Source organism: Sciurus vulgaris (genome assembly GCF_902686455.1).
Source record: "Sciurus vulgaris genome assembly, chromosome: 5".
Lineage (NCBI taxonomy): Eukaryota > Metazoa > Chordata > Mammalia > Rodentia > Sciuridae > Sciurus > Sciurus vulgaris.
In genome coordinates this window covers 105144870-105160606 of record NC_136465.1, presented here as the reverse complement: position 1 = coordinate 105160606, position 15737 = coordinate 105144870, and the positions used below count along the sequence as shown (strand labels likewise).

At 36.0% G+C, this 15737-nt stretch overlaps 1 protein-coding gene across 3 annotated transcripts in view; it reads left to right on the top strand.

Moving 5' to 3' along the window:
• Window positions 1-15737, top strand: part of GXYLT1 (glucoside xylosyltransferase 1) — a 42814-nt gene that overhangs the window by 7268 nt on the left and 19809 nt on the right. For 2 of the 3 annotated variants that reach the window (XM_079139411.1, XM_079139413.1), the window contains exons 2-5: window positions 1966-2058; window positions 10192-10363; window positions 13133-13258; window positions 15484-15735. In XM_079139411.1, coding sequence (XP_078995537.1) covers window positions 1966-2058; window positions 10192-10363; window positions 13133-13258; window positions 15484-15735 — 643 coding nt within the window. The remainder of the gene's footprint in view (window positions 1-1965; window positions 2059-10191; window positions 10364-13132; window positions 13259-15483; window positions 15736-15737) is intronic. The other variant, XM_079139412.1, reaches the window with a different exon arrangement.

The following is a 15737-nucleotide window of genomic DNA, read 5'->3' as shown; positions in this document are numbered from 1 at the left end:
TAGATATCACTTAGGACTTCTTGCATACTAAGTAACCGAGTATCAATACTTTTGATTAAAAACTCCAATTTGACTCTAGCTATCCCATGATAGTGTTTCTCATTCATATCTGACCTTCAGACTTATCTGGGGTGTTGGTTAAAAATTCAGCTTCTCAGGCCAGTTATCTGGAGATTCTTGGTTAACTAGGCTTGGGATAGGATCCCTGTGTCTCTCTTTCTAACAAGTAACCTCAGGACCAGACAGATTTGGAAACAGGATGGAATAATTATAATTTAGTAATAATAATTTAGTTATAATTATTACTATTATTTTTTTGTAGAACAAAGTTGCATGTTAGGTGAACATTGTAAATAAATTGTACATTTATTGAAATAACAATGTTATAATGTCTGTGTCTGAAAAATGGAGTTATCTGCCTTAACAGGTTTGTTTGATGCTTAAATAGCTGTGAAGCACTTGAATCTGAAAGAACTGTGTTATACTATGCTGAGCTTGACTCCTTATATAGTGTAAGGTTTTAAACATACATAACCATGCCTAGGAGGGTACACAAACAGGTTTTCTAATCAAATGGTAAGTTTTACTGATATATTCACATTTTCTTTCCCTGACGACTCAGTCTTTTAAAACATGACTTTTTGTGCTGTCCTAGAAACTGGTGTCCTTCAAAGGAAAACCAAATTACAGTTTAACTTTTTTCTGTTGATTTTAAAATTCCAACTTTGCAGTCCTTTATGCAGAAGTATACAGATTTTCTTAGCATTTTAAATAACACCACTGTCAGACCCTGTTTTCAGAGAATTTTTATCTTACTGGCTTGTGTGGGGGCATGTGTGGGGCTCTGAGAGTGTTTATTATGCCTGCAGGGCTGAGGCAGTTCTGGAGAGAAGTGATTAAAGGTATTGGCAGATCTGAAATTTTATAGACCTTTTGATATAAGAACAGTAATTTATAATTGGAATAGTGAGATAAAACAAAGCTATGTGGTGGTGAGTTTGGAAGTAGCCTAGTGGAGAGCTTCACCCAGACTTCATATACAGGTTCTTCAGTACTCAGGCCTTCAATGTAGTGAATTTTAGATGATTGTTTTGAAAAGAAATAATGATGAATAACATACTTTTTGTAACATGAGGACTTTTTTAAGCTCCACCCTATACTCTTAAGAAGGGGGACCATACTTGATCCTCCATTGTACCTGAGTGATATAGTGAAACTGAGATAATGTAAAAATGAAACTGAGCCATGAATATCAGCATGATTTCTTATTTTTTAGTTTAAAACACCATACAAGTAGCTAGAGTTGAGGGTTCATTTAAAAGTGTTTAAAGATTTTTTTTTTTCTCTTTCCACCGGGAATTTGTGACATGATAAGCAAAAGTTTTTTGGATGAAATGGATTTTGTTCTAGGTTTATATGCATAGTCCATGAAGAAAAAAATTAGATTTTGTCTGTGTCATCTGAGGGGAGGATTTTAATAGTGATTAGAAAAACTGTTTTCCATTTTGTAGTATAATATAACCTAAAGGTTTTAAAGTTTTATTTAGAATAATGATAACTTGCTGGGCACAGGTGGTGCCTACCTACGGTACGACTTGGGAGGCAGAGGCAGGAAGATTACAAATTCAAGGCCAGCCTCAGCAAATTAGGCCCTAAGCAACTTAGTGAGAGCCTGCCTCAAAATAAAAATAAATAAATAAATCAAAAGGACTGGGGATGGAGCTCAGTGGTAAAGCACCCCTGAGTTCAATTCCCAATACCAAATAAATAAATAAAAGTACCCTAAAGGAGAAATCAGTTTTCTAGAAAAAAAATTCTTCAAGTTACCATAGCAACTTGGATTTGCAGGATTTTTCATTTGTTTTTGTAAAACAGAACTATAAGTTATTGTATTACTCAGTAAATTCCTTGTTAGTTCCCAATTGAAATACTCACATAGGACTCTTATTTCTGTCTTGCTGTTAGGTGTAAAGATTTCTCTCTGTGTTACTGGAATCCCTATTGGATGCTGCCCTCTGATGTTTGTGGAATGAACTGCTTTTGGGAAGCGGCTTTTAGGTAGGCACTTAATGTTTAATTGATAGATTAGTGTAGGTAAGATTAGATAGTAGGTACTAAAACCTTACACTGTAATAGGACATGAAAGTGTTTCTTTTCCTGCAATTTACTATTATACACAAGTAAATAATTTATTTCTGATTGGGTTTTCTATTTCTTTTTCCTATTTGTGGTTATCACTACTTTTTAGTACATTCTATATAGAAATGGTCTAAATATTTTTAGATGTTATTAAGGTAAGCCATTATTTTTAGGATCTAACTTTTGATAACAGATGATAAACAGGTATGTGTTTGTATGTGTCTATATACACTCATTATATATATATTGCAGTTACCTAATTGAAAGCTGATGTTTTGAAAAAACATGGGTGGATAGGACAATTGGGAAGAATTATATTAGTTTTTAGCAGGGAGATTGAATATAGGGGAATGGGATGATAAAGACAATGATATGACATTTGTTTATTGCCCTTTTAAGTTACCGCATAATTTGGCTTTGTTCACTTTTGTATAAAGAAGGTACTGGGGTCTGGGATCTGGGTCTGTAGCTCATGTCAGTGAGCTTACCTAGCACATGTGAGGTATTGGGTTCGATTCTTAGCACCACATTAAAAATAAACAAAGGCATTCTGTCCATCTACAACTACAAAAGAAATTAAAAAAAAAAAAAAAGAAGGTACTGGATTGACTGACTTCTTGAGTCCATTCCTGTTCTTATCTTCAATGAAAGAAATAAGTATTGATAGGAATGGGATCAGGAAGTAGCTTTCAGACTTCCCCTGAGATAGTAGCAGGGCTAGTAAAAATGCCCTTCCTCTGAGATAGTAGCAGAGCTAGTGAAAATGCCCTTCCCAAGAGTAAATCTTTTTTGAGAGTCATCTATTTTTATTTTTTATTTTATTTTATTTTGTATCAGGAATTGAACTCAAGAGCACTTAACCACTGAGCCATATCACCAGCCCTTTATTGTATTTTATGTAGAGACATGGTCTCACTGAGTTGCTTAGGGCCTTGCTAAATTGCTGAGGCTGGCTGTGAACTTCTGATCATCCTGCCTCAGCCTCCCAAGCTGCTGGGATTATAGGAATATGCCACCAGGCCTGGCTATTGTATCTTTATGATTCATTTAAATTTCAATTCTACTCATTCTGTAGTACTAATGACCACTCCTGAATCAGGTTAATGTGGGTCCATCCTTCCATTCTAGTGTGTACAGTAGTGAACCTGAAATTAAACTGAAGAGAGACAGGTTATAGCTGTGATGAGTCACAGAACATCTGGGAAGGCTTTCTGTAGGGGAGACCAGTTAACAGAAAAATAGCCAGGTTCAAGGACGGGAGGTAAAGTGATACAAGTAGGAAGACTTACATTTAAATTTTTTAATTTAAACTTTTATTTAAACTGACAATGATTGTTTCCATTTATAAGGTTCAATGTGATGTTCTGATTTGTGTATGTGGTATAGAATGATTATATCAAGCTAATCCAAGATCTGTCACCTCACATTTATCATTATTTTTATAGTGAAAACATGTAAAATCTTTTAGCAATTTGAAGTAATAATACATTACTAGTAGCTATGGTCACTTTGCAGTGCAATTAATCTTGAAACTCTCTTATCCTATCTGGCTGCAACTTTTTAACTTTTGATTAGCACTCTTTGCCTCCCATCTTTGGTAACTTTCAAGGCTTTACCTGTTTATTCTCTTGCCCATCACCAGGAAACTTATTGGAAGAGTACTCACCTACTGGCTTACTTTATTTAAAAAACAAACAACAACAAAACTGGGTTCACGCCTGTGATCCCTGTTGCTGAAGGTTGATGCAGGAGGATCAAAAGTTTGAGGCCAGCTGAGGCAACTTAGACCCTGTCTCAAAATAAAACATAAAAAGGGCTGGGGATATGGCTCAGTGGTAGAGCACCCCTGGGTTCAGTCCCCAGTAACCAAAAAAAAAAAAAAAAAAAAGAAAGAAAAAAGAATAAACTTCCCTTCCCAGCCATCCATGAGCACATTCCCTGCAGAGTCAACTGATATCTCCCGTTGAGGTTCCTCTCAGAGACTTGTGTTTCTAGCTGCATGTTGGTCATTTTCACTTTGCAAGTTCAGGTGCCTCAGAGATTCATCTTCAAACTTGAATTCATGGCCTAGCTTCCTCTGCTGTGTTTTGAATTCTGGTTTGTGACTGGCTTTGTCCACATGTCAGCCCTATTGGTTCTTCTTTGTGTGTCTGCTTTCATGCTCCTGGCTGCCTCTGCCCTCCTGCTCCTTAAGTGTTTTGCTCTCCGGCTTATCACTTGGTCCACAATATGTGATCTCCCATCATGACCTGCTGCACCTTCCTTTTCTGTATCCCCTGGGCTCTTGTACTTACTCTATTGAGATTATGAATCTTTATCCACTTCTACCCTTGGCCAGCTGATAGCATGTGGTATTTACTTAAACCCCATTCCTAGATAGGTATTTTGTGACCAGTGAATACCATGACCAAGAGGATCATTGGTATGGGACAGTTTCCCTAACACTTTGAGACTAGTTCAGATGTTTATGTAGTGAACTTCCTTAGCAGTCTTGAGTTTTTTCTATTTAAGCAATTCCCATACTTTTTAAAAATTTAGTTAACATTTTTTTAAATTTTAATTTAATTTTTTTTTTTTTTTGGTACTGGGAATTAAACCCAGGGGTGTTCATCCACAGAACCACATTCCCAGTTCTTTTAATTTTTTATTTTGGGAAGGGTCTCATTAGGTTGCTTAGGGCTTTGATATGTTGCTGAGGCCAGCCTCAAACTTGTGATCCTCTTGCCTCAGCCTCCTGAGTTACTGGAATTACAAGTATGTGCCACCACACCCAGCAAGATTAAATATTTTAAAGAACTAACATTTAAAAAAATTTTTTTCAAGTCATAGAAAAACTAATACATTGAAAGAATGATTTTGGTATTATTCAAATTAAGAGTTTGTTGTAATGAAAACGTAAGAAAACAAATTAAGAAATATAAAACGTACCAAGAGTTCAAAAATTTGTTAAAAAGAATGAATTAGAAGACACTAAGTTGTGTTATAAAAATTTTATGGACTTAAGCCAGCATTAGCTTGTGTGTACTGGGGTCACCATAACCTTTGCATTTTTGGGTGTTATTATTTTGCCACTTATTAAGATATTATTAGGATAAAGTGTTAGCTTATTGTTTGGATTTAGTTCATTATTGCTTGATTGTATTTCCACATTTGTTTAGCTTTTTAAAATCTTTTGTTCTTTATATCTTCTGTATTATTGAGTTTTTAATGAACTCTTAGAATAATATTATTCTTCTTTTGCCATTGATTGCAAATATTTTTTTTACACTTTTTAATCTTCCTCTGGTGTTCTGGAAATTGATTTTTGGATTCATGAATTCTCTGGTCATAGGTGGTTTTAAGTGGTCTCATAACAATTTTGAGAGATTTTTACCAACTATTTAAAATTTGACTTTAGAAGTTAATGCTTATATTGCAAGTTGGATTTTTAGATTTTCTTTTCATACTTTTTGCATAAAATCATAAAGAATTTTTATAAATATTTTGTTTCAAAAGTGATTTATACTCAACTCCTTGGTTTTACCTAGTGTGATAATTCAAAACAAGCACCCCCCCCCCTTTTTTTCCCCCACTTTTTGTGGTGCTGGGAATTGAACCCAGGGCCTAATACATTCTAGGCAAGCATGCTACCATTGAGCTACATCCCCAACGACAAATCCTTTTTTAATAACAGGAATTTTTTTTTAAGTCATACCTTAAAGATATTATTGTTAGTGTTTCAAAGTCTGGTTTTCCATTTGTTGAATCACAAGTCTTTAAAGATACATTCATGCAGATAATTTTTAGTTTGGGGAGATTGTTATTAGAAATTTTATTTTGTTATTTGACTTTATGTACTTCATTTTAATGCTATTTGCTATTCTCAATATTATGTACCATTTCTTTATAAAGCATACTAACTTAATGGGCTAGAAGAAAACACTGGAAGCCATCCATGCTGCCTGAGTAAAAAATTAGAAGAAAAATTGTTATAATTCCTCTAGTAGAAATTTGCTTAAAATAAAAGGGCAATTCCTAAGGGTTTGATATCTGTTAACAATATTTGTATTAGAATTTGTCATTCAGAACATTCTTTAAGTACTAACTTTTTTGTGTGCTCCCCTTCTCTGACATTTTGCTCTGAGAAGTCTGATGTCCAAAAGGGTTGTAGGAATAGTGCAGTGAGTACATTGTGCGTTCTTTACCTAGTCGTTTACCTCTTAGTCACATTCTGACATTTTCTTTGGCTAAGCCACTTAAGGGAACTGTAGCCGTATGGCCTACCCCTAAATATATGTATTTAGGATTTTTCTCCTACAAACAGGGACATTTTCCAATATAACCATAATAAAATTGTCACTTCCCATTATTTAATATGGATAGAACATATATTTCTGATAGAACATACGTTTCTGTTCTTGTCAATTGCCTTTATAGATTTTCCTCCCCATTCAGCACCTGGTCAAGGATTATACATTACACTCAGTTCTTAGATCTCCTTGGTATCCTTTATTCTAGAGCTATTCCCTGGCTTTTTGGGGGGTTGGTAGTGGTATTTGTGCCTTTTTTGTGGGGGGTGGAGCTGGTACCAGGGATGGAACTCAGGGGATCTCAACCACGGAGCCACATCCCCAGCCCTATTATGTATTTCATTTAGAGACAGGGTCTCACTAGTTGCTTAGCGCCTCACTGTTGCTGAGGCTGGCTTTGAAATTACAATCTTCCTGCCTCAGCCTCGGGAACTGCTGGTATTACAGGTGTGCGCCACCACGCCCAGTGGTGATAGTATCTTTTGTGACATATTTTTGTTGTGTTTTGCAGAATGGCCCTTAATGTGGATTTGCCTGTGTCCTCATGATTAGATTTAAGTTTTGTGGCCAGTTTACTTCATAGGAGATCATCTTTGATCATATTGTCAGGAGGCAGCTGATATCACACGCTTAACACTTACTGGCTAAGTCTGATCACATGATTACGGTTAAATTCTTCCATTTCTACACTAGCGGCATCTTTATCCCCTTTATAATACGTGAGAAAATGCCTTGTTGCTTGTGGTTTTTAGTCCAGATATTGTTACAAAGATATTGCGAGATAGTGATTTTTATAATTAAGTCATTCTTTCTACTTTTATGGTTTGGTATTCATCTTAAGAAAGAAGAGTTTCTTCTCACCCCTTTATTTAATATCATTTGGATTCATGGCTTTGTTTTTTAAATCTGATACATTGTTCATTGGTGGGAGCCATGTGTGAACTGTGTGTGAACTGGGCAATGTTTGAGCCATTAAGGCAGGGAAGCTGCTCTTCTGGGAACTCCTGGGTGAAATTCCCTGGTTTGGTTCAAGAAAGCCCAGATCATGCTGGCACCCTGACCTAGCTCACATCTCCAAGTTCAAAGCTGTTAGAGGTGGGCGTAACCTGCCAAGCACAGCCTGTTTATCTCTTCTCTCATCCTGTCTCCGCTGAAGGAGATCCCTATCAATCCCCTTTGGTCCTTACTGATATCAGTAAAGCAGGTGTGGGCTTTTTCTTTCTTAAAAGTCAGACCCCTTTGGTCAGCTCAACTGGTCATGCCCCTGCTTTGAAAATATATAATTCTTGCCGTTTTTTTTTTGGTACCAGGGATTGAACTCAGGGGTACTCTATCTCTGAGCCACATGCCTAGCCCTATTTTGTATTTTTATTTAAAGACAGGGTCTCATTGAGTTGCTTAGCACCTTGCTTTTGCTGAGGCTGGCTTTGAATTTGAGATCACCTGCCTCAGCCTTTTTATTTTTCTTTCTTTTCTTTCTTTCTTTCTTTTTTTTTTTTTTTTTTTTTATTGGTTGTAGATGGACACAATACCTTTGGTTTTTGTTTATTTATTTTTATGTGGTGCTGAGGATCAAACCCAGTGCCTTATACATGCTAGCAAGCACTCTACCACTGAGCCCCAGACCCGTCTTTATTTCTTGACATACTACTTTCATAGCTTTTATTGCACAGCCAGCCTATCCCTCCAATGGGTACCTACTCCCTTACCCACTTGGGACGTGAGCAGGAGCTCATTACTGTAGCTTTTGGTGCTCAGGTTATGCCACGTTTAACCATGGGAACCCCTGGTTTATCTTTAAGTTATCCAAAGAACCTTCAAATTAAATAGAAAAATAAGTTTGACTTTTAAGTATTCTTTTGGATAACATTCCTTTAACTCCATAAGGTTATTAATTCATACTGTGGTTAAAATATAGCCTATTCTTAACCAGAATCGATCATTCTGTTAGTAGAGTCTGAACAACTGCATCCAATGGCTGTTAAGGTTTTAGTTATCATTTCCTTAATATAGAAGCTTAGATTTCTTTTTTTCAACCCCCTTAGGGTTAAACCTAGGGGCATTTTGCCACTGAATACTCCCCATCCCTTTTTAATTTTTATATTGAGACAGGGTCTTGTTAAGTTCCTGAGGCTGGCCTCAAACTTGAAATTCTCCCGCATTACTCCAAGTCTCTGGAATGACAGGTGTCCACCACCTTGTCTGACTTACTTTATATTTCTTCAAGTTACAATTGATTTTCCTGTCCTTGACGTGTGGGCAAAGACATCTTTAAAGTATGTTTCATTTTGTCAGCTTAGGTGTTGGAGTTTGTGCTGTTATATGTTACTTTTACTAAAAAGGAATACTTAAGGAAAGAACAAATGCAATGTAGTTGATGGTATCCCTGCAGAGATTGGTGTGAAGAGCATTGGCAGTGTGACCAAAACAACCCTTGCTGAAAGGCCTGGGAGGAGGAGTCTCTGGGACTGATTTTAGAGGAAATTTTTCCTCTGGATGAAGGTTTACTATACCTTTTACCTCCATATTGGAGAATTCTTTGCACAATGTATGACCATTCTAGCTTACTTTTAAAATCTTTTCTTGGCTTTTGACTTGGGGGTTAGATCTTATTATGGCCAGTTAAGCAGTCTGATATAGTCATGAAGATTCTCAGATCATGATGTTTTAATAAATGAACTGGAGGCAGTTACCAGGAAGATGAGATGCAGAGTTCTGTACATTTGTTGTATTTCGATTTCCTTATTCAGCTGTGTCTCTTTGGCTTTCACCTCTTTGAGAGGAACTGAGTTCATGTCCCCTATAATAAATGCAAAAGCATAGGTAGTCTCCCCTCCATTGATACAGGTTCAGTTTCCATGTTAGGAACCGACGGGCTCAACAGAAAGAGGGAAGGGACGGAGGGTGCTGGGGAGGGGAGGGGTTCCCACTTCTGTCTAACACTGTTGGTGGGAAAGGATGGAGAGCGCAAAGCAAGACCCAGCGATGTCCATGCCAGCGGAGCAAGAGCAGTGGCACAGCAGAGGCAAGTTGGGCCACTGAAGCCCGGAGTCTCTGCTGCTCTCTGTTGGAAGGAGTTGTGGCAGTGTTATCCACTACTGGGACTCAGGACTTCTCTCCTTCCAAAAAGACACATTAGTGTTTTGCTGGTGTATTTTAGGTCCTCTTAGAAATGTTTGTGTCTTGCTGAATATTTGGTAAATGGGATTGGATGTGTGATTTTGAAAATAGTATGTAAAGGAAATTTCCTGTTAACAGCCATGGTTTAAGACTAGATGTAATACTGAAATATTTATGGATGAAATTATGGCTGATTTGCTTCACAGGGAGCTGCTGGTTAGTTGAAGTTGGTGTGGGAAGGGTTTAGATTAAATAAGAATGTGTAAGTTTTTTTATTTTTTTAATTGAGGTTTTTTTTCAACAGGCTGCTTGAGAGAATTAAGCCCTCAGGCCCTAAAGCATCCAGAATGAGTAATGAATTAACTTCTAACCTATGTGGCAGTGACAGTGGTACTGTCATGTATTTTGGGAAGAGATGAGAAAGTATTAATTTTTTGTGTTCTGTGGTTCCTAGTCAGCAACATTGGTAAAGACTGAGGGTACAAAAATATATGATTGATTGATTCTGCATTGTAATTTGATTTTTTTTTTTTTTTTGCCCTTTAAATAGAAGTTTTGAACTAATGTTTTTGAACATGGTTAAAAATACCATATACCTGTAAATATGCTAACCTGTTGGAAAATGTGTTTTCTTTCCTATTAGGTACAGTCTGAAAATAGAGCCTCTTGAGAAAATGCATCTTGCTGTAGTTGCCTGTGGTGAAAGACTGGAAGAAACTCTGACCATGCTGAAGTCAGCTATTATTTTCAGTGTCAAACCTCTTCAGTTCCATATTTTTGCTGAGGATCAACTGCATGATAGCTTTAAAGCTAGAGTAAGTATTTGAGACTTAGTCAAGGTCGTAGAGTTGAATATTTAATATACAGTATACTAGAATGTTGTTTTATTCCTCTATTGTACAAAAATTTTTTTTATGTAACTCTGTTCTCTTAGGGTAGAGAGTGCTCCTTGTAACAACATCCACCTAGGAGTCCAGAGGAAGATTTATCTTTGAACTGGAATAGGCAACTTAAAGTCCTTTACCAAGCATGAAGATTTTAATTTACCTACTATAGTTTTAGGATGTTTTGACTGAGCAGTAATCAAGACAGTTTATTGCTCTTATGTATAAAAGTAGCCTCTGTCCTAGGGGCTCTGTTTTTTTCCTGATTTCAGCAGAATCATTTTCAACATAAAGCTTCAACCTTATGATTCAAGATTACTATGAAAACTCCAGCTATCACACCCATAGTCTTTCCAACGTGAGGAGAGAGGAATGAGTGAAAAAGGGCAATCCCTTCCCTCTCTTTAAGGATACTATCCAGGCATAGCTATGACATTTCTGCCAATCCAGTATTCTTTTGGTCTGAATTTAGTCATAAGACCATCCTAGCTGTTAGGGTAGAAAATATACTTTTTGTTATAAAATATTTTTAGTTGTAGATGGACACAACACCTTTATTTTATTTATTTTTATGTAGTGCTGAGGATCGAACCCAGTGCCTCACATATGCAAGGGAATTGCTCCACCACTGAACTGCAACCCTAGCCCAAAAATATACTTTTTAATCAGGGAAGCCTTGTAACCTTAACGACAACAAAAATAACTATGTAAGAATTGGAGATCAGGGCTGGGAATGTGGCTCAGTGGTGGAGTGCTTGCCTAGCATGAGTGAGGCACTGGGTTTGATCCTTAGTACCACATATAAAACTAAATAAAATAAAGTTAAAAAAAAAAAAAAAGCTGAAATTCTTTTTTTTTTTTTTTTTTTTTTTTTTTTTTTTGCAGTGCTGGGATTGAACCCAGGGCCTTGTGCTTGCAGGGCAAGCACTCTACCGACTGAGCTATCTCCCAGCCCTGAAATTCTTCAAAAAAAAAAAAAAAAAAAAAAAGAATTGGAGATCAGGTACAGGGAGAACATATTTTTTAAAAAAACAAACTCACCTGAAATCCTACTACCTAGTGTTCTGAGTTGGTGACAAAGATGATGCTAGTGACTATTCATTCTCTCTCATTCTCCACCCCTAGTCCCACTAAATTATACTTTCAACCTGATTTTGGATTTTTATGCTTGGTCGATGTTTTTTTTTTTTAGTTCATTTTGCATGTCAAGGGAAAAATACCACTTGCAATTTCAGGTCTTTCTTTTCTGCCTACATCTTTGATTCCAAGAGTTAATCGAGGTTTACTTACACTTAAAAATATTTCTGGTATCTACATTTTTGTTACATACTTTTGTGGTCTTGATCTCTTTATCTGGATTGTTTTAAAAAATGAATGAATCTTGTATAAGTTAAAAGAATTGTTTACAGACTGCTATGAACTGTGGAAACACTTGAAAATGTAATTTTAAAAAGTAAATCATTGTTTCATCTCAGTTGTAGCCTCTACCACATTTTGAAACTTAGATTTTCTTCAGTTATGATAAGTAGTACTAAGAATGTTTTGGTTTTGCTTTGGTTTTGCTTTTGATGAAAGAATATCAACTATTTGGTGGAACATGCTTTCGGTAGCAAAAAGTAAATATTATAATGTTAAATGAAAAATGTTGAAGATGTTTTGAAGTTAGTATTGAAAGGGTCAATAAGTTGGGAGGCAAAATGAAAGTGCTGGCCTTTTAAGATAATCAACAGAGACACCAAAGCAAGAGTGTAGGGACACAGGTATTCACATAAACTATGTTGGAAGATACTAATTTTTAAAAATCCTTGAACACAGTCATAACTCAGAAAGATCATCTTTATCTGGACTGTTTTCTAAAACCACTTAGTCTCCTGCCCCTCCATTCCTCCCCACCCCATTGTCTCTGGATGCTCTTTGGGTGGTTTGAATCAACAGTTCGAAAGCCAGGCCTGATAGACTGGTGGGTGTGCCTGTGGTCCCATCTACTCAGGGGGCAGAGGCAGGAGGATCCCTTGAGCCTAGAAATTCGAGACCAGCCTGGGCAATAGCAAAACCAAACAAAACCCAAAAAACTAATCAAAACCAATTCTGTTGAAGCAACAATAATAAGTAGTACTTAAACTTGAGTTCGAAACAGGATTATGTTCATTATAGGTTTTCAGATATATTTTTCTTTTTATAAAATTTTGAAAGAATTAGCATTGAATATGTAATTATCAGAATATTTTTTTATCAAGAATATTGATGTACTTTGAAATGATGCATAAATGGACAAACTAGTTTTATATTAGTCTGGCTTTCTGAACATTTTTATTGTATATATTTTTGTAATAAAATTAGTGCTTAATTTTCTGATCTTATTTTGTTTATGGATTGAGAGAATTTACACAGATAAAGTTAAGGGACATGAAAGCTTGCAAAGCTCTTTCAACTTTCTGATTTTTTGGTCCATATCCTAATAACTTTGATTATGTCTTGAATCTCAATGGTAAAGTCTTTCTGGCATATTACTATGATTTTACACTTTGAATAAAAACAAGGACAGTGGTGGAAGTTTTCTGAATTTCTAACATAAGATGTACAGGATCTTAATTTTTAGTGCTTTTGTTTTAAACTATTGATTTATGATATTATGGAGAAAATTGAAAGTAAAATCTAAACTGGTTTCTTTTTAAAGAAAATATTATTTTTATTTTTCAGCTTGACAGTTGGTCATTTCTGCAAACATTTAATTACACATTATACCCCATTACTTTCCCAAGTGAGAATGCAGCGGAGTGGAAAAAACTCTTTAAACCGTGTGCTTCCCAGAGATTATTCTTGCCAGTAAGTCCCTATCCCCATGTTTGTTTGTTTTATTAATTTGAAACTTACTTTTACACAGATTATTTATGAGGAGTTAACATATAAAAAATTAAATACACATGTGCATATGATATTTTCTTTTTGAATGCAAGATAAATTCATATGGAATAAGTCAAAACTATAGTAATAAGGCTGTTAAAAATGAAAATTTTGGGGTCAGGGATGGAGCTCAGTGGTAAAGTACTTGCCTTGCATTGTGAGGCCCTAGATTCCATCCCCCTGTATTATACGAAAATAAATAAATTTTTAGTAATTATTATCAAACTAACATTTCTGATATGCATAACTCATGCAGTTGCTTTGAGTGGTTTCATCTCTAAGAAGGAATAGAGATCAGATCTTAATGGAACCAGGCCGGTTGCCAGTGATGTACTTTGACAGGGTTAACTTCAGGTTGCAGAATGCACATACAGTTTGGGAAATTGGGTAGATTGCATTATTAAGTGACATTTCTGCCTTATACCAAGCTAAATTACTTTTTCTAACTGATACTTAAATGTAGTAACAAAATTTAAGGCATGTGAACTCAAAGAGAAAAAGCATTTATTGAGTGGAGTTGTTCTTTGGTGGTGTCCTCTGGTGATAAACCCTGATTTTTTTTTTTAATCTAAAAATACCAGAATCCAGATTACTTCTTTCATTTTGAGTTGATTTCACTCATAGTTTTAAAATTCATAGTTGTTGTTCTGACCACTGTGACATTTAAAACTCCTGTGGTATTATCAGTTTAAAAATTAATAAAAAATTACAATCGTAGAAAAAGTACTGAATTTAAAAGCACACGGTTTTCTGGAAAGCATGTGAGCTACAGGGAACATGTTTCAGTTACCTGTACTGTTACATGGATTAGGACAACCTTTGCATGTTAAGAATATAGTTTATCTAGGATATATGTTAGAGTTACATTTTAGTTGTAATTTTTATAGCCAGATCTGCCTTACCATTATCTTTGATGCTATGCTTAAAAAATTTAAATCCTAAGACTTGTTTGTGTGTGTGTGTGGTGCTGGGGATTGAACCCAGGGCCTTGTGCTTGACAGGCAAGCACTCTACGAATCAAGCTACATCCCCAGCCCTAAATCCTAAGATCTTGCCAAGGCTTCCTTCCCATTGTAAAAAACATACAAATAAGGGATTAAGATTGAAAAAAAAAAAAAAAAGAAAAGAAAAAAACTGAAGTTTTAGGCTTGTAAGTGCGTGTGTGTTTGTACTGGAGATTGAACCCAGGGGTGCTTCACCACTTAGTCACATCCTCAGCCCTTTTAATTTTTTATCTTGAGACAGGGTCCCACTAAGTTGCTTAGGGCCTCACTAAGTTGATGAGGCTAACTTTGAACTTGGCAATCCTCGTGTCTCAGCCTCCTGAGCTGCTGGAATTATAGGCATGTGCTTCCACGCCCAGCGTACTCACTATATGCTTAATTTAAAAGGTGTAGGTTGACTTCATCATCAAATCTTACTCATAGACAGGAGAGGCAGTCCATTTTAAGTTTGTAGGATTTGGATTGTAAAGTGTGTGGGTAAGGCAGAATAAAAAGTTACCCTTGAATATCTCTATGGAAGGTACATGTTGGAGATGCAGTGTCTCTCAAAAAAGTGAAGCATGGCCAGTTTTTCTTCTAAGACAATTCCTGTCTTCACCCTTCCTAAGTGCACATTTTTCTTTGACTTATTGGGAGATAGTAAGCATGGAAAAAAGACCAAGGACTCTGGAACTGGGTGGCTTGGCTTCTAGGATGGTTCTGTGACCCTTACTAGTTGATACAAAATGATGTAAGGGTTGGTGTCACAGGCTGTGCGTGACAAGTTCAGAAGATCTTAATTTGTATTAGTTTATTTTTCATACTAGGAAATTCAGATTTGAGATAAGAATCCACCTTATATTAATGTTATTTTCTGTTGTGAAAAACAGTTCTTTTCTGATCTTTGAGGATAATGCTTTTATCCTCCAAATTGTAGTATTGAGTTTTCTGCTTTGTTTTTCTAGCTTCTCTAAAAGTTGACATAAAATTTAGCATAGTATATTTATGTATGCTATTGTCAAAAATGACAGGAAAAATTACTGTACTGTAAAAAATTAATGCCAATTAGCTTATCTCCTTGGCATATCTTCTATAATTAAATCTTATGTTTTTAAATTAGATCAATACGATCCTAGTTAATGTTTCAAATATCTTTCCTCACAGTTAATCCTGAAAGAAGTCGACTCGCTATTGTATGTCGACACTGATATCCTTTTTTTACGAGCAGTTGATGATATTTGGTCTTTACTGAAGAAATTCAATTCCACACAAATTGCTGCAATGGCACCAGAACACGAGGAGCCCCGAATAGGATGGTACAATCGCTTCGCCAGGCACCCGTACTATGGGAACACCGGAGTGAACTCTGGAGTGATGTTGATGAACATGACGCGGATGAGAAGGAAGTACTTTAAGGT